The sequence below is a fragment of the Sorex araneus genome, chromosome 2 (genome assembly GCF_027595985.1).
Source record: "Sorex araneus isolate mSorAra2 chromosome 2, mSorAra2.pri, whole genome shotgun sequence".
Lineage (NCBI taxonomy): Eukaryota > Metazoa > Chordata > Mammalia > Eulipotyphla > Soricidae > Sorex > Sorex araneus.
Window position 1 is genome coordinate 46,919,083 of NC_073303.1, and position 18,860 is coordinate 46,937,942.

The window sequence follows — 18,860 nt, forward strand, 5'->3', positions numbered from 1 at the left end:
CAGTAAACGTAATGAAGCCTTGTGAACGCCTTTATAAAAAGGAAAGGAAACAACAGGCAGAGCGCGAACGTCACACGCGGGGGGCCCAGGCTTCCACCTCCGCCCCCCTTCCCCCCCTTCCGCACCACCGTTCCCCCACCCCCCACCCCCCACCCCCTACCCCCCACCCCCCACCCCCCACCTCCCACCTCGGATTTCGTTTTTTTTTTTTAATTTATTCATGTATTCATTTATTCATGCATGAGCCGGGGTGGCCGGAGCAGGCAGGAGCAGGCAGGAGCGCGGGAGCAGCCGTGCGTGTCCCGGCCACAGCCGTCGGCCGCGCTGCTCGGGCCTCTGCGTCGCCTCACACAGGTCGCCGGCACTCACAGTCTAAGGAGGCCCGTCCCGGGGACAGCCAGGGCCGAGGGCAGACAGTGGGGGGCGCCGCCCTGTCTCCATCCCCAGAAGTCCAGCCAGGCGGATCCCTGAGCACCACCAGCTGTGCCCCTCGCCCCTGAAGGAACAACCTGAGTGAAAACTGGGCCAAGGACACGAACGGACGTGTGCACAGAGCCACGGTGAGAGGACACACGAACAGACAGCGGCGTCCGTCCTGGGGAATGCCAACCCCCTGCCCCGCCGCACTGCGCACGCACTGGAGAGAAGGACGGAACAGACGCTCGAGGCAGGGGCGACCTGCCGCCTGCACACAGCCCAGGAAGGGCGGCAGCGAGGGAAGACACGGACACGGAAGACGGGGTGCGAGAGATAGGACAGCAGGCGGACACCTGCCCTGCACTGCAGCAAACCTGGGTTCAATTCCAGTCCCGACAGGGTGCCCGGAGTGATCCCGGAACGCAGGGCCAGGAGTAAGCCCCAAGCACCGCTAGATGTGACCCCTAAATAAAACAAGCAGAAACTCAAGGCAGAGCTGCCCCTTGGCTCCCGAATTCCGCTCCCCGGTGTGCAGGGCCCGAGGAAAGGCAGCAGCGGCCTGGCGAGGGCAGGTGCTCAGGGAGTGTCCCAGAGGGCAGTGCCGAGACCCAAGTGCTCTCTGGGGCGACGGGGGCACCCTATGCAAGCCTGCTGGCTGCCTCCAGCTGACCCGCTCCCTCTGGGAACACCCTCGAGCACCCCGGCACCGGCCCACCACAGCCCCGGTGCTCCAGGCCCAGGTGGCGCCTCACCTTCACCCTCACTGGGGCCAAAGACAGTTCCAAGTCGAGAAACACGGAGGACGGGGCAGGGGTGCCCTGCGCCTCGGAGGGTACAGGCGCAGTGAGCCGCGTTCAAGCAGCCGCTGCACACAGCAGGCGCTCCGTAACTGCTGACCTGAGGGAGGGGTGCGGCAGGACGCTGCGGGCGTGACGGCCCCGCCTCTGTATAGGAGCCTCGAGCACAAGCGTCTGCGAGCCTCAGACCCAGCTAGTCCGTGGAGAGAGCTCAGTTTAATTACACTGAAGTGATTTTAATGAATTTAAATTCAACAGCCACATGTGGTCAGTGGAAACCGCAGGACAGAGCGGCCACAGAACAGGGCACACCCCAGGCGTCTGGAAATTGCATTCCAGAAACATCCAAGACTGGAGGATTTGCAGCTAATTAATCTGGGCTTGATGAGGAGAACAGGAGCCTCCGCACTGAGCAAACGCTCGAGAATCAGTGGCTGCGCCTTCCCGCCACTCACCCCATAGAGCATCGCCGCCAGCAGCCCTGTGGCCCTGAAGACACCACAGCACGGGGTCCCTCGGGGCCCCACCCGGGCCAGTTCCACCGGGCACCCCAGCCGGAGCAGTGCAGGCCCCCCGCCTACTCCCGAGGGAAGCCCGGTGACCACGGGCTGCCACAAGCAAGGCCCAGGTGTGCGGGTTCCAGGACTGATCTCCAGGCCGCATGGCGGCAGAGGAGCCGGGCTGTCCCTCCCCGGGCCCCGCCCGCTCAAGGCCTGGCTGTCACCCCCACAAGCTTGCTCCGGGCGCCATCACAGCGCACCACAGCCCTGGCCAGAGATGCCCAACTGAACCCCCAAATAGATCAGTGCCCTAGAGATGTCTCTGGTTCCAGGCACTACAATCTAGGATTCCAGAAGCATGCGGCCACACAAACTCTCATGATATTCAAAATACAGCACTGCAGCACTGTAGCACTGTCGTCCCATTGTTCATCGATCTGCTTGAGCAGGCACCAATAACGTCTTCATTGTGAGACTTCGTTGTTACTGTTTTTGGCATATCAAATATGCCACAGGTAGCTCGCCAGGCTCTGCCATGCGGGCAGGATATTCTCGGTAGTTGCCAAGCTCTCCGAGAGGGATGGAGGAATCAAACCTGGGTCAGTCATGTGCAAGGCAAATGCCCTATCCACTGTGCTATCTCTTCAGTCCTGAGCAACGGAAAATAAATTATCCAGCATTTGCCCCTGGCAGGCACGCTTGAACGGTGTTGGGAAATTTTGGGCAAAATATAATGCCCCAAAAGTAGAGAGAGAGGACTGGGGAAACTGTCTGCCTTAGATGCAGGGTGAGGACTGGGATGGAGAGGGTTGTGATATACTAGGGACACTGGTGGTGGAAAGTGTGCACTGGTGGAGAGATGGGTGTTCGATCATCGTATGCCTGACTCTCAAACATGAAAGCTGGGGCCGGAGTGATAGCACAGCAGGTTAGGGGTTTGCCTTGCACGTGGCCAACCCGGGTTCGATCCCCAGCATCCCATATATCTCCCCAACACCACCAGGAGTAATTCCTGAGTGCAGAGCCAGGAATAACTCCTCAGCATCACTGGCTATGACCAAAAAAGCAAAAGAAAAAAATGAAAGCTTTATAACTATATCTCACGGTGATTCAATAAATATATATATTTATTTTAAAAATAGACATTACTGATGACTCCATCAAGGGCCACAAACTCTACTGCCTTCCTGCAGAACCAGCCTTATCGTTTCCATGAGCCGGAGCTCGTCTGGTCCATCTGCAGACGGGACGTGCCTAGGACAGGGGCCATTCACTGTCACCAGGATGCTGTGGAAGGGGCCCACCTCGTGGCTGGGGCCCACCCACGCGCGTCCTGCCCCTGTGACGCTGACACTGGAGCTCCTGAGGTGGTGAAGAACCAGATGGACTCTCCCTTTAGGACCCCAAACTCTGGGTCTTGGGGTGCCCTCCCCCGGCAAAACGTTGCAGGAGGGTCTGTTTGAAACATACATGCTCACCCCTTTGCCCGTACCCTCTAGTCACCCCCACCCTAACCTGTGTCCCTGCCGCAGTCCTGCTGCCCACCTGCAGTGCTCAAAATTGGCCTGATGGGGGCGCTGTGGGTGGGGTCTAGCTCTCCAGGTCAGCCCGCCCCGCCCTCAGCACTCTCCTCCCAGGAATCCCGGGTGCAGGAGCTGGGACAGCTGAGGAGGAGCAAGACCCAGAAGGCCCGCTGAGTGCCGGGTCAGGGTGACCCTCAGCCAGAGCCCCAGGGCCCGGGTCTCAGTCTGGGTGTCCGCACTGCCCGTTCTCTCCGACGGCGACGCCCAATTCCGCACCTCTGAGAGTGAGACAGGCCCCGAACATGCTTGCACCCCGAGACACTGCGACAGGCTCCGAGGGGGGTTCCTGGGAAAGGAACCCACCACTGCACAGGACCCGTTGATCCGGCAGACACCAGCTCCCACGGGGATGTGTGTCCCCGAGCCCCCCCATACAGCACCTCCCTCCACAGCCCCTCAGGAAAGATGCTTGTGCTTCCCAGAAAGAAGATCCTGAAGTGAAGTCCCCCCCGCAAGGGGGTCCCAGAGAGACACGCCAAAGGCAGAAAGTCAAAAGGTGAGTGACAAGGGCTGTTAATGTTTAATAGAAAAATACTGGGTGCGACTGCGCACACACACACACACACACGCACACACACAGATTGCATTTGTCAAGCAACCACTGGACCTAATAAGTCATGACCATGTTTAAGTCATACACACAGACACACCAGAACACAGGAAACCACACTTTCTTCAGAAACAAAACACAAGTCTAGAAAGTGCCCGAGATGTAGGAAAGCTTCACATTGAGGCTTGGAGCGACACTGCAGCGGGTTGGGTATCTGCCTTGCACGCAGCCAATGGAGTGTGATCCCCGGGGTCCCAAACGGTTCTCCAAGGCCGCCAGAAGCAAGCCCTGAGCAGTCAGAGCAAGCTCTGACCACCACCAGGTGTGGCCCAAAAGACAAAAGGGAAAAAAAAAAAGAAGAAAAATTTACTTTTAAAACAACTCTTACATCATAAAACTAAAGAACGAGGCAGGAGCCAGGGACCCCGTGCAGTGGCTCAGCCACTCGCCTTGCCTATCGCTGCCCGCAGTCTAATCCCAGCACCCCAACTGTCCCGAGGCAGCCCTGAGCACTGCAGCAGAGTGGCAAGTGATAACTGAAGTCGAAGGCATCCACTTCTGTGACACCAATGAAAGAAACGATGCAAAGCTCCGTGGCAGACATCCACCAGGGGTCAGAAAACAAGGGCCACACTTTCATGGTAAAATTTATTTTAATTATTGCCAAGGACCAAAGACAATGCGACGGTAGAAATGGTCCACACAACTGAGTTGCGGGGGCGGGGAGCATCTGAAATGGAGGGACGCGGGGCTCCTCGGGGAGGTGGGAGGCGGGTGATGGGCGAGGCACCAGAATTATACAGACAAGAAACTATCATTAACAATGTTGTGAATCACAGTACTTCAGTCAATGAAAATAAAAATAAAATGGCATCCTAAAGGCAACGGGACACTCTAAACTACATCCTATATCGGACTGGAGCAACAGCACAGTGGGTAGGGCGTTTGCCTTGCATGTGGCCGACCCGGGTTCGATTCCTCCGCCCCTCTTGGAGAGCCCAGCAAGCTACGGAGAGTATCCCGCCCTCAGGGCAGAGCCTGGCAAGCTCCCCGTGGCATATTCGAAATGCCAAAAACAGTAACAAGTCTCACAATGGAGACGTTACTGGTGCCCGCTCGAGCAAATCGATGAACAATGGGACGACAGTGCTACAGTGCTACATCCTATATCATAAAAAGGGCATGAGAAGAAACCAAAATGAAAAATTTAGTTTGCTAAGCAGTATTGCACTAGTGTTTGTGTCTTAAATTATGTCATCACGTGTGATGTTAGTGTTGTGGGAAGATGGATGGAGGTATATTGAAATTAACATTCACATTTTCTGGGAAGGGAGGTAGGGGGAAGAAAGAGAGGGAGAAAAGAAGGAGAAAGAAAAACAAAAGAAGAGAGAAAAAAGAGAAGGAAGGAAGGAAGGAAGGAAGGAAGGAAGGAAGGAAGGAAGGAAGGAAGGAAGGAAGGAAGGAAGGAAGGAAGGAAGGAAGGAAGGAAGGAGGGAGGGAGGGAGGGAGGGAGGGAGGAAGGAGGAAGGAAGGAAGGAGGAAGGCAGGCAGAAGAGAAAGAGAAGAGAATGGAACTGTGGCGTGAAGAGCAAACAGGAGGTGTGTCTGGAATGCAACTGTGTACAGAAACGAATGAAGCCTCTAGCAGCAACACAAATGGACCCTACAAATATTATGCCGTGAAATAAACCAGATTGCAAAGGCCACATACTGTATGTTTCTATTTATATGAAATTTCCAGAATAGGCAAATCCAGACAGAAAAGGGATGAGGGGCTGCCAGAGGCTGGGGGAGGGGCAGAGACTTCTGCTAGCCTCCTCTGGAGGTGGTGGGAATGTTCTGGAAGTGTAGGCAGTGAGTGCACCATACTGGGAATGCACTAAAGGACACTGAATCTAGCACATTAAAATAGTTAATTATTTTATGTAAATTTCAGCATTTCAGAAAAACAAACAGGCTGGAGCGATAGTACAGTAGGTAGGGCGTTTGCCTTGCACGCAGCCGACCCGGGTTCGATTCCCAGCATCCCATATGGTCCCCCAAGCACCGCTAGGGGTGATTCCTGAGTGCATGAGCCAGGAGTGACCCCTGTGCATTGCCAGGTGAGACCCAAAAAGCAAAAAAAAAAAAAAGAAAAGAAAAGAAAAGAAAAACAAACAAAGGAAATGCACAGAGCAGCACATGAGTGCCCAGACCCGGCCAGAGTGGGACTCAGCTGTGTTTATCAGGGAGGGTGAGAAGTGACAGACACTTTTCAGTCACACCTTCTCAGATGGGTTTTGTTTTTTTTTTTTTTTTAAATCTTTGCCATTTGTTACTGGATTTTTTATTCTCATTTTATTTTTCTTGAGTTTTAGCAAATCAGGCAACAGAAAAGCATCACCTTAGTATAAAACTAAAACATTGCAGTGAATGTTAAAAAGAAGAAAATTAAAGACAAGAAAAAAAGAAAAGAAACAGCACTTTCGATCCTGCCCCAGTGCCAGTAGAGAGCTCTGCCAGAAAAAAAAAAAAAAGATAGCTTTTGCTTGACTTGGTTTATTTTAATATTTTTATTGAGGCACCATGATCTGTCACGTTTTTCACAGCTGAGTTTGAGGCCCGCGGTGTTCCACCGCCAGCAGGCCCGCAGGCCCTCCCGGCCGCCCCAAGGAAACAAGAGTTTGTTATGTGGGGGATCACAAGTGATATTTCAAATAAATACTTGAAATGATAAATAAACCGTCAGGCCTCAGCAAAGCACCCTTCCCACCCCAGCACACCCCCCGCTGCACAAGGCGCCCCCTCAGCTGGCGAAAGCAAGCAACGGGCAAGCAATGGGCGCCTTTGGGGGTGGGGTCTTGGCGGTGGGGGGGCAGGCCGCCCAGCAGGCTCCACAGAGGCTGCAGGCTGGCTGATGCTGCCCCCCCACTCCAGCAGTGCTGGGGACAGTGCCACCCCCTAGAGCTATCACTCTCCCCCACAAAGAACATTTTTTGAAACTTAAAAGCTAAATTACAAAACTTAGTTGTGGGTTGTTTCGCCCACAATTTATGCCCACACTTGGCTTTTGTTTTTCTCTATTTTGTTTGGATGGTTTGGGGACCACACCCAAAGCGCCCCTGGGACAGCGGGCTCTGTGCTCAGGGGTCACTCCTGGGGGTGCTCAGGGACAGGCTGTGTGGGGGGTCAAACCCAGGCTCCTGGCAAGCAAAGCACACAGCATACTTCTGTCTCTGTCTCTGTCTCTGTCTCTGTGTGTCTCTCTCCCTCCCTCTCTTCCTCTCCTCTTTCTTTTGCTTTGTTTTGATCCATTTGGGCTTTTAACACCCCATAGATACTTGTTGTTCATTCAACTAAAAGAAACTTGGCTAGGGGCTGGGTAGTACAGTGGATAGGGCATGAGCCTTGCACAGGGCAGACCGTGCTCAGCTCTCCCTGAGCACTCCTCCTGCTCCCCCACGCGCCACCAGGCAGTGATTCTAAGTGCAGAGGTAGGAGTAAGACCTGAGCACCTCTGATATGGCCAAAAAAACCGAAAAAGAAAAAGGAAAAAGAAACTTGGACGCCAGAGATTATTTTCGTTGTAATTATTTTATGATTGTTTTAAAAGAAAGGAAATAAAAGAGCTCAAAGTGAAAAATAACCAAGAAAAGCAAATGAACAAACTCCAAACACCTTACAATTACCGGTAATTGTGCCTTGTGAAATAATGGATTTTCCTTTACCCCAATAAAAATGACAGTGCAGGGATTTTTCCTTCTAAAGTAAACGGCGGGGGTGGGGGGGGCTGGAGCGATAGCACAGCGGGGAGGGCGTTTGCCTTGCACTCGACCAACCCAGGTTCGAGTCCCAGCATCCCATATGGTCCTCTGAGCACTGCCAGGGGTGACTCCTGAGTGCAGAGCCAGGAGTAACCCTTGTGCATCGCCGGGTGTGACCCAAAAAGCAAAAAAAAAAAAAAAAAAGAAAAAGAAAAAACTAAAAAAAATAAAGTAAACCGGGTGACCATGGGCTGATTTCCCACGCAGCGAAGGGCAGAGGTGCTGGTCATGCCAGCGGGCGGCTATCGGGGGTCACTGTGCCCGCGGCCCCGGTCACAGACTTCCCCGCTCACTAAAGGCCACCTTCCAGGCTGAGGCCCACAGCCCCTCGGGCCCCTGCAGGCACAACGCCCCCAGCTCTGGGCCCCACACAAGTCTCAGCCAGACTCCCCACACAGGCCCGGCGCCTTCCTGAGAGCAGCCCGTGCTCGGGACAGGGCGGACACGGGTGGTCTGGCGGCCCGGAGGAGCACTGAGAGCCACATGCTGGAGTCCCTTCTTCGGCCTCCTAGGCCCGGCCCTCCCTGTCCATTTGGAAGACAGGGGTCAGCGAGCACTGGGCCATTCAGCAGGAGTCCAGGAACTACCTGAGACAAGCTGCCCGCGGGGGGTTGGGGACAGACGGACAACTGGGCCTGGGCCGGGAGCTCGGCCCTCCCCCCCGGGAGGGCTCCCGGCACGGACAGGGGAAGCTGAAGCTGTCGGAGTCCGCGGCGCTCCGGACAGGACCCGCCAGGCTGGGCTGGCGAGTCTGCGCGGGCTCCTGACACAGCCCAGGGGACGGGGCCAGGCTCGCTCCTGGCGAGCAGGGACCCCGCAGCCAGGAGCCCCTCGCACAGCAGGCGGCAGGACCCAGAAAGCAGCACTGGGCTCGCACACACCGAGCGTCGCTGTGGACGTGCTGGAGTGTGAGGCCTGGCCTGGGAGACGCGCGTCTCCTCACGGTGCTGCGGCCGGGCCGAGGCAGCCTTGGGCACGGCTGTTCCTCCCAAGGCCTCTGTCCTGGGCACAACTCCCTTTCCCCGCCTCTGGGCTGACTCCGGGCTCTGTGCTCTTGGGTCCATCACTTCAGGCGGGCTCAAGGGACCATATGTGGCTCCAGGGATCGAACTTGGGTCGACTGCATGCAAGGCAAGCACCCTCCCTGATGTACTATTGCTCCGGCCCGATAAAACTTCTATGCATCAGGACTGGGGTCGGGGTTTAGAGGTAGAGTGAGGTCAAGTGCATGTCTAGTATGCATGAGACCTGGCCTTGGTCCAGCATCACAAACATTTTTCTGAAAGGAAACAAGAGAGCCCGTGAGATCGCAGAGCAGGTGGGCGCCTGCTTGCAGGGCCCATCCAGGTTGGCTCCTCAGCAGCCTAGATGGCCCCCAAGGGCTTCCCGGAGCAATTCCTGAGTGCAGAGCCAGGAGTGACCCCTGAGCATCTCTGGGTATGAACCCCTGCCCCCCCAAAAACATTCACAGGAAGGAAACAAGAAAAGCGCATTTTGATGCTGAAGCAATAGCACAGTGGGTAGGGCCCGGTGCAGCACGCAGATGGTCCAGGTTTGGTCCCGAACACCCCGTACGAGTCCCTGCGTCCTCCTGGAGCGGTCCCTGAGCACTGCTGGGGGGGCCCACAAATGAAACAAAAAGAAAAAAATTCCTTTCGGCATCCAAAGACGTTCACAGCAGAGAGGCCAGCCACAGGGCAGCGGTCAGCACCGACCGCCTCCACCTGCTCTGTCTGTGTGCAGAGGGCAGGACTGTGTAGACACAGCACGCCGTGGAGGGACACGGCCAGCGTCCCCGCGAATGAGGTCAGGTTCCGAGGACAGACCCTGCCTGGCTCTACTTACTGAGACTAGAGATGATGAATTCAGAGAAGAAATGGGACCCCCACCAAAAGCTTCTCACTCGCCTTTGTTTATCTTTGGTTGTTGGTAGTTAGGGGGTAGCTCTGCACTCTGGGAGCACCTGGTGGTGCTCAGGGGAATTCGGGGTGTGGGGGATCAAAGCCAGGTCAGCCACATACAAGGTAAGGGCCCTCCCTGCTGTGCTGTCCCTCCGGCCCCTTACTCTCCTCTCTCAGGACCATAAAGCTATGCCCGTCCCCTCCCCAGGCCCTTGAGGGGTGACTGGACGTGTCCTGTGGTCTCAGCGCCTTCTCGGCTCTTTCCCGGGAGTGGCCCAGCACCCCCTTTCACGGCACACACTCCCCCTTCGACAAGAGACAGCCGCCCCCCTCCCCCAGGCCTACTGGGGCTGCAGCACGCGCCCTGCCCATCCCATCTGGGACTTCCCTGCTGACCCAGCACTTCCGGGGGTAGAGGGCCTCCAAGGCACTGCCCGGCTGCCCCGGGGTGGGGGGGGGGGCTCCTAGTGCCGCTCAGCCCGCCTGACAGGCTCAATGTTCCGGCCCAGTGGGAGAGGCAGGCTCCACGGCCATCCCCCGTGGTGCTCAGGCGGGCAGGGCAGAGCCAGGGCCTGAACCCAGGGCACTCCACATACACTCGGGCACCCCAACCCACTCCCCTGGCACCCACTCCCGTGTCCTGTCTCCACATCACACCTGTCCGGGCGGGTCTCTGCCCGCCTCCAGCTCACCCCAACCCTGGCTCTCACAAGCCTCCGGGAAGCTTGCGTGTCTTCTGGAAACGTCTGGTGGGGCCCGAGACAGCACAGGTATCAGAGCCTGCCTCAGACCCCAGAGCACAGCAGTGCCCGGGGGAGGAAGGCCACTCTGAGCACGGCCAGGAGAGTGGGGACGGCCCCTCCCCCACACCATACTGGTGCGCGCACTGCCCCGCCTCCCAGCACACCACCCCCACGCGGCAGAGCCGGGAGGTCACCCCAGTGTGGCCACACAGCCCAGACTCCCAGAAGCCGGGTGCCCACACAGCAGCGCCGTCCTGGCTCCGGGCTGGCCCCTCCCTGAGAGGTGACAGGAGGAGCTCCAGGGCCACAGAACTCTGGAGCGGGCAAGGCTGAGCCTCTCCCCATCGAGGGCTCGGGACTGGCTCCTGCCACGACAGCAACCATTGCTCAGACCTGAAACAAGAGGAGCATGGCGGCAGCGTCCCTGCCTCCTGGGTCTCTGCAGGCCACCACTGGGGCAGAGCTCTCGGACCCTTCCCTTTCGGCTCAGTTCCACCAAGGTGAGTGTAACTAAGCGTTTCTTCCCACAGTGCTGTTTTGCTCTGATTCCTGTCACTTCCCTGGGCAGCCCCGCACTGGGTGCAGAAGGGCTTGGAGGGGGGCAGGGCGGGGGAGGGGCGGAAACCATTAGCCCGGGGGCACTTGGGACGTGGGGAAACCCTCCCCCACTTTCCAGGGGCTTGAAGAAACAGTCACACGCTTGCAGATAACATCTCCCAAGTGACAAAGTGCTTACTGAGCTCATTCCAGCCCAATTAAAGACACACACACTCCCCCCTGGAGCCCAGTCCTTCCGCAGGACCAGCCACTTAGCACAATTTGGCTAAATTTTTTTGTAATTATTTCCTTCCCTCTGGGTTTTGATTTCCCTTTTTTTTTCTTTTCCTTCCTTCCCTTTCTCTTTTTCGTTTTTTTCTTCAAATCCCAGCCACGGCTGGAAACCTCCCCAACGCATATCCCCGTTTTCGAAAGGCTTTGTGAAAATTCCCTGCATTGTTCAACAGCTCCTTGGCCTCTCCGTGAATATGATTCTAAACAGATCACACCCCAGACAGATTTTATGACAACTGCACATGCAAAGCAGGGCTGTCCTGAGCTGCTTTCCAACTTGGCGAGGCTCCTCAAGGAAACCAAATAAATACCCCGAGAAGCGGGCGGCTGGTGTAAACCCCAGCCGGCTGCAGCCGTAATTAGGCACCAGGGCTACACTTGTAACTCAGACCCCTTCGCTCGAGCCTTAAAAGCCCACACTGGCCCCATGAATGCCGAACACTTAAGAGGCGAGGCTACACCACCCAAAGGGTCTCGAAGCAGCGATGCTTTCTGGGGCGGGGGGGCTTTTGGCCTAACTGCCCTTTTGTGCAACTGCAGTTGGTAAAACCCAGCCTTCAGCGGGCTGCCCCCCGCAGGAAGCCTGCTTTGAAAACATCCATGAATGGGGCTCGTGAGTCCACCTGGCAGGCACCGCAGGGCCCCCAAGAAGCCAATCCCTCAATGGCAACTCTCTACAAGGAACTGAGGCCTGCGGGGACACAGCAGGTCCCAAAAGGTAACCACAGGATACTGGGTGGGGGTCAGAGAGCATCTGATGGGGGGGGTGCAGATGAACACCAAACGGCCTTCACCAGTGGATGCTCCAGGTTATACACTAGGGAAGGAACAGCACGCCACACCTCCCTCTCAGACGGCCACTCGGAATGGGATCAGAACTCCGGGAAGAAGAGCTGGGGACCTGCCTCCGCAGTCAGGGTGCAGGGCCCAGCCTTTCCCACCTCCTATTCCCATGCTAATGTTGGTTTCCACCCACCCCCAGGCTGTATTTCACAGGCCGCTTCTCAGCTGCAGCTTTGGGAGGGCTCAGCTCCCCGGCTCCAGGCAGGCAGCACTTCCTTACCGAAGGGGCCTGACCTGGGACGGTCCAAAGCCACGGTACACGGAGATGAATCTAAAGCTAAACCTTCGCAAGGAACAAGTCGTTCTTTGTAAATCATCCCATCACAGAAGCACACAAACACCAATTAAGGCTGTACTTTGCCCAGACAATACTGAATATGTTTAACAAGAAAGAAAGAAAGAAAGAAAGAAAGAAAGAAAGAAAGAAAGAAAGAAAGAAAGAAAGAAAGAAAGAAAGAAAGAAAGAAAGAAAGAGAAATTATGTCCTGTTGCCTTGTAAATCTGCAGCTCACATCACCACAACCAGCCCCGGCACAGGCACACAAACAAGCCATGGTGCGCTGCACACAAGATACATGAAGCAGAATCCGTCTGGTGACCAGGCTCTGGAAACACGGGGTCCAGTGGCCGAAGACACTAGCCAGGCGAGGGCCCGGCAGGCCGGGAGAGGCTCCTGATCAGAGCACCCTGCAGGGTTAAACTTGCTCCGCATGAAACACTGAAACATTTCAAATCTGCGCCGCTGCTCTGCTCCCTGGCCTCATAATAAGAAAAACATGTTGTCTCACTGTGTACATAAAAACTTCTCTCTTCCCACAAAACCTTCTTGTTCAAGATGTTTTCATTTATTGCCTTCTGGATGGATCGCTATCATTATGCCACCAGGGACCCGGGCCAGAAGTAAACACTAAGCTATCAAATTGGGAAGCAGGAAGGACCCCCGAAGCCCCCCTCCGGCCGGCCCCCCTCCACAAGGCTGGCACGGAGTCCCAGGGCCCGACGCGCCCGTCCTTCCCGCGTCGCTGCCGAGTCCCCTAGGCCCTCTGGGCACACGCCCGGCGGGAGGCATCCCGCACCCTTCCCCTCAGTCCCGGGGCCGCGCTCCTGCTTCGGCTCCGGGCGGGAACTCCGCGTCTCCCGCAGCAGAGAACCTCACGGGGCTTCCACTCGGGGCTTCCACTCGGGGGTCAATGCTTCGGCCGGGTCAGCTGGGCTTCTCGGACCCCCACAGCTCTCCCCGGAACCCGAGCGGCGCCTCGCCTTCCGGCGGTCCGGAGAACCTCGACGGAAGCGCCGCGTCCCGGTGCGCTCCCCTCTCCCCCTCCCGCGCCTCCCGCGGCGCTCAGCTGGGCTAGTCCGCAGAGCACCGGCCTCGAGGGGCCTCGAGGGGCCGCGGCAAGGCCGCCGCAAGGCGCCGTCCCGCCACCCTCTCACCCCGCACAGGGGCTCCCCGACTCCACAGCCGGAGCGCGCGGGCCACTGCCAGCGCCCCGCCGCCGCGCGCAGACGCGCACGCGCCTGGGTGGGCTCCAGCACGCCGGTTCGCCCTGCCCGCCTCGGGGACGGCGACAGAGATGCCAGGGGGCCGGGGGTGAGAAACGGAGTGTTCCGCTCGGCAGCGGCTGCCCAGGCCCCCGAGCCTCCAAAGTCTGGCTCAGCCCAGTGGTCCCCAGGGAAGGGTACGGGGAACTCCGTTCCGCAGAGAGTTCCAGAGTGGAGAGGGCGGCAGGATGGAGGAGGGCGGGCCCCACCCAGCTCTGCACACTACCCCAATTCTCACCCGCCTGCAGGGGACACAGGGGCCGAGGCCACGACCCCGATATCTTCTTGGTAAAGGGACAAGCCCCTTTCTGGGCCCTCGCCCTCCACCATGGCAGGGCGCCCAGAAGCCGGCGGGACGCAGAACAGGCCCGGGGTGCTCCGGGGCTCTCCTCGGCCCCATCTACGCCGGTTCCCCAGCGCCAGGCGCCGAGCTTGAGAAGGGTCCCGCGGGAGGCCCGGGGGAGGGGGCGACGCCGGCGCGCAAGAGGGAACCGCCACTAGGGCGCCCGCCAGCCCTCGAGTCGCGCACTCGGGCCCAGGCCAGAAGACGGGCACCCCCACACACAGGCCCACAACCTCCCCGAAGCCCAGAGCCGCGGGGGATCCGGAACCCCGCTCCTTAGACGCCGCCTCGGCCACCCTGGCGGTGGGGGAGGTGCGATGGGCCAACAAAGGGGAGTCCAGGCCCCTGCGGTCCGGCGGGTGGAGGGCGACGGGCGGGGGCACCGGCCAGGGTGACGCGGGGACAACCGCGTCGCGCTCCCGTGGAGTCCCTCAAGCCCGCGGACCCCGGGCCGGGCCACCCCCAACCCCCGGCGCGCACGCCCCTCGCCAGCCCGGGGCCTCTGGGGCCGCGCGGGCGGCCGCGCACGGTGCCCTCGGAGGGCGGGCGCAGCCCTACCTGCGGTGGCGGCCACGCAGAGCAGCAGCGCGGCGGCCGCCCAGACGGCCGAGCGCCGGGCCATGCCGCGGGCCGTGGGGCCGGGGCGCGGGGTCTCGGGGCGCTGGCCGGCGGCTCCTTCCGAGGAACGCGCGATCGTCCTTCCGCACCGCCGGGACGCGCCGCTCGGCTCCCGCCGCCGCTCCGGCTGGCTGCGCGCGAGGCTGGGGGGCGGGCGCGGCGCGGGGGGCAGGGTCCCCGCTCGCCCGCCCCGGCCGACCCAGGCCGGCCGCGGCGCCCCCTGCTGGCGGGACGCGCCGGCGCCGCCACCGGGCGCGGGAAGCCGGAGGCCGCGAGCTGGGGGCGCCGCCGCCGCCCCGGATCCGCCTCCCGCGCGCGCCCGGACGGAGGGGGCGCCGGGGAGGGACTGGGGTCCCCGGCCAGGCTGCGCACGCCGCAGAGCGAGGGCACCCACCTCCCCAGGGCGCGCGCGGGACAGGGGCAGGCGAGCCCAGGATCCGGGCGACACCCCCCAACAGCCTCCGCCGACCACCACCCGCTCCCCCGGGCCAGAGGCGCGCGAGCAGCGCAGTGGACGCTTAGGGCGGCCGAGGCGCCGGGGACAAAACAGTGGCCGCGCCCCGCGGCGCCTCCGAGCGCTCCCGCGTGCGACCCAGGAGCCCCGCGAGTGCCGCGCTCCGCGTGGCGGGAGCCCCAGGAGCGAGATGCTCCCTGGAGCGGCCGCGGCCCGGGGGTTACTGTTCAAAGCAGATTGTGTAACTTTACCCACGCAGGGCACAACGCTATTCGCCCTCTGCAGAGCCCCCGGAGCGTGCAGACGTGATTTGCTGCACTTGGGGAGGCGTCCTGGACGCGACTCCAACGGCATGTTTTCCTGCGGATTCGAGCTCTGCTCCACACGGGGTGGGCGCGGGCGGCCCGCACCTCCGCCTCACATCGGCGCTGCTGCGGGAGTCGGTGGCGTGCCCGTGGCTGGTTTGGTGAGGTGGCTCTTGGAGGGGCTTGTGCAGCGCTTCGGTGCTTTTGGCCCAGTCCCCACCTCGCGCTGGGTTTGGGGGTGACTGCGGGAGAGCCGCGCCCTCCCGCCGGCCTGGGGCCGGGGGACAGAAGCGCGCGGCCCGCCCGGCCCGGCTCCGCGGGCGGATTCCCGCGCGTGGCTCGAGGAGCAGCCCGCCGAGCGCTCCCGGCAGACGGGGTTCTCAGCCTGGCACCGGGCTGGCGGGCGCCGGGCGCAGGAACCGGGCGCGAAGCCCTTTCTCCCCCCGCCGCGCCCGGTGCGCTCAGGCGCTGCTGTGGCTGGCACCGTGGCTCGGCGCGGCCGCGTCCTGGGGGGCGCTGAGGTTTCCGGGTGTTTATCTTTGCAGTTTTCCCGCCCTCCCTGTCCCCGGGGGGCCCTCAGGATGCTTTAAGAGAAAATAAGACTCTAAGTGCTGGTCGTGAAGCACTCCGAGCCAGACTCCGGTGGGAAAACCAGACGGGCGCGGAGAAGGATACTCAGAGCCCCCCCAAAACTCGCCATCCTTTCGCGGTGAGAAATTCCTGTGCTTTCGGCCGCTGGCCGCGGACTGACGTTCCACAGCCCTTGGATCAGCAGCTGTACTGCTTCCACTTTGCTGGGGAAACCGAGCCAGTGTAACCTCAGGCCCTGAGCGTCATTTCCACACGCCTGGCTCCCTGCAAACCTGCGTTTACTCGGCGGGAGATTCGCTGACAGTTTCTTGAGTGCGGTCAGAAGTGTGAGTCTATGTACCATGACGTCCTTATTTCCAAAACTCTTTCCAGCCAGTTTCCCTGGTTCTTCCTTCTCTTTCTTCTCTCCTTCCTCTTCTTCCAGAACTGAGGGGTAAAAACACCTTAAGTTTGCCCTTAGAAACGGGAGGGGCCCAAAAGTATGAGTCTCCTGTGAAACACACAAAACAGAAACAACTAGCCATGGGCCCTGCCAGGAGTGTCCCTGACCACAGAGCCAGGAGTGAGCCCTGATCCCTGCCAGGAGTTGTCCCTGAGCACCACCAAGAGTGATCCCTGAGCACAGAGCCAGGAGTAAGCTCTGAGCACCCCGGCTGTGCCCCCCCCCGCAAAAAAAGGGGGGCATTCAAAAAAGACCTTGATACTTGATTCTGGCTCAGGTCTTAAAAGTAAAATAACTAATAGTTATTTTTACCAGTAAAGTGAACAACAAAGGCAGAAAAGTTGCAATCCCGGCCCAGCCACCTATGGTAATTCATAGTCAGGTCTCAGAACAAAGGGCGGTGCTTGCTTTGGGGGGGGGGGGATAGGGAGGGACTTTTTAGTGGAAGTCAATTGGAGGAAAGGAAGGGCTGGGGCCTGGCCTGCTCCTCCAGGGCTTCTGACTGGCTGGGCCCTTGCTGGCCGGCCTGGTCAGCCTCTTAAAGGCTGGCGGCTCAGGCGCGGGGCTCCCTGCGGGGCTGCAGGAGCCCCCTGCTCCTACCTACTTAATGGAGCTCCCCTCCCTTCATCCCTTCTTCCCATCTCCTTACTTCCCTTCTCTTCCCTGCCCTTCTTTCTCCTCCCATCCCCTCGCCTCTTCCTACCTCTCTCCTTGCCCCTTCCTTCCCTTTTCTTTCTTCTTTTTTCTTCCTTTCTCTTTCTTTTTGTCTGTTTTACCCCTCCCTCTCTCTCTCCCTTCTCCCCACCCTCTCTCTCTTCCATCCTTCCCTCCTTCCTTTCTCCCTTCCCTGGGCTGCCCCGAACAGTAGGTGAGCCACACTCAGAAAGTGACTTCTGGGTGCGTCTGTGCTCGGAAATCACTCCTGGTGGGACTCAAGGCACCACGTGTGGAGAGAGGGTTTGAATCCCAGTCACTGACTTGCAAGGTCAGTGCCCCGGCTGCTGTTCCGCCTCTCTCCAGCCCGCTTCATTCATTTCTCATCGGCCAAATGGCAGTCAGGACTGCAGCATCTGCAGGCACGAAGGAGCCAGAGCGTCTTCACAAGGGGCTGGTGTCGGTGCTGCAGGAGGTGGGCGTGAGACTCCCTGGTCCTCGTATGCAGCCTCACCACAGCGGCACCTCCCTACTGCCAGGGCTAGGGGGAACTTCTGTTGTCTTGTGGTTTTGTTTGGGGTCACCCCAGGAGTGCTCAGGACTTAACTCCTGGCCCAGGGGTCACACCTGCCCAGGAACAGGGGATTACATAGGGTGCTGGGAATCAAACCTGGGCCGGCCGCATGCACAGTCACCTCCTTCCCTGCTGTACTGTCTCTCCAACCCCCAGTTTCTGGCCTTGGAAGTCACAGCCACTGTTTGGGAGGTGTCCCGGTGGTTTCCCTAACCACCTTTTCTTTCTTTCTTTCATTCTTTGTTTGTTTTTCTTTTGGGGTCACACCCAGCGATGCTCAAGGGCTTACTCCTGGCTCTGCACTCAGGAAACACTCCTGGCAGTCCTTGGGGGACCATATGGGATGCCAGGGATTGAACCTGGGTCGGTCGGCCATGTGCAAGGCAAACGTTCTCCCTGCTGTGCTATCACTCTGACCCCTCCCTACCCACCTCTTGTGCAGGAGGGAGCTACCCAGGCATGCGGACCAGAAAGGGTCTCCATGGCACCTCGGGAGCACAGCCAGCTACCCTACAGATAGGCAGCAAAGAAGAGCAAGAGAAAGGAGTGTGGGTCTGCCTGCAAGGGCAAAAGGGAGACATGGCACACCATGAAGACAGAGAGCACCATGGGTGTTCTTCCTGGTGGGACAACGTCCAGGATCCTGGATGAGGAAATCCAGAACCAGAGCAGATACAGTGCTCTGAGGAGCAACCTCGTGTGTTTCTTCCTGTGCTTACTTCCCATGTGTATGCGGTCTTTCTTGCTCAGTCCTTTTGTTCACTTTTAATTAGACCCCCCCACACACACTCACTTGGGTTCTTGAGTGAAATACACACAAAGTCACACAGTGGCATTTATTTCCACATGTTGATTTCTTTTCCACTCGGAAGAATCCACAACCGACAGAGAGCCCAGTGTGCTGGACAGGATTGCTGGGAACCGGGCTAACAGGCGTGAAGCGGGCCACCATGGAGGACAGTACAAAGCAGTGTAAGAAACAGTGAGACTGGGGGCTAACAGCCGTGGCTGTCCTTCCCATTCAATATTGATTGCGTAGAAGCAAGAATCTTCAGAAGAAGACAACATTCTCAGGCCCTGCTAACTATTCTAATCCATCCGAGCTCAGCTCGTACACATGCGAGGGCCTCAGTATATCGGTCGAGCATCTTTATAACGGCCTCATCTCAAGATCAGAGCAGAAGAGCAGAGGGGGTCGCAGGAAGCCTGCCTCTGTGGCTCGGCATCTCTGCACTGGCCTTCTGAACACAGGTTTCCGCTCTCTGTCTGTTCTGTCTTCAGAGTCTACCTGCTTGCACCCCTGGCTCCCAGCAAAAGATGTTGTCGTTTCTTTACTCCATGCTGGTCCAAATTCGCAACTTACCCTTGA

General features: G+C 58.8%; 1 protein-coding gene across 1 annotated transcript in view; it reads right to left on the reverse strand.

The window, feature by feature from the left end:
* ROR2 (receptor tyrosine kinase like orphan receptor 2) overlaps window positions 1-14,570 on the reverse strand; it is a 156,668-nt gene extending 142,098 nt beyond the window's left edge. The window contains exon 1 of the mRNA XM_055127512.1: window positions 14,412-14,570. Coding sequence (XP_054983487.1) covers window positions 14,412-14,475 — 64 coding nt within the window. The 5' untranslated portion in view covers window positions 14,476-14,570. The remainder of the gene's footprint in view (window positions 1-14,411) is intronic.
* Between the last annotated feature and the right edge of the window lie 4,290 nt (window positions 14,571-18,860).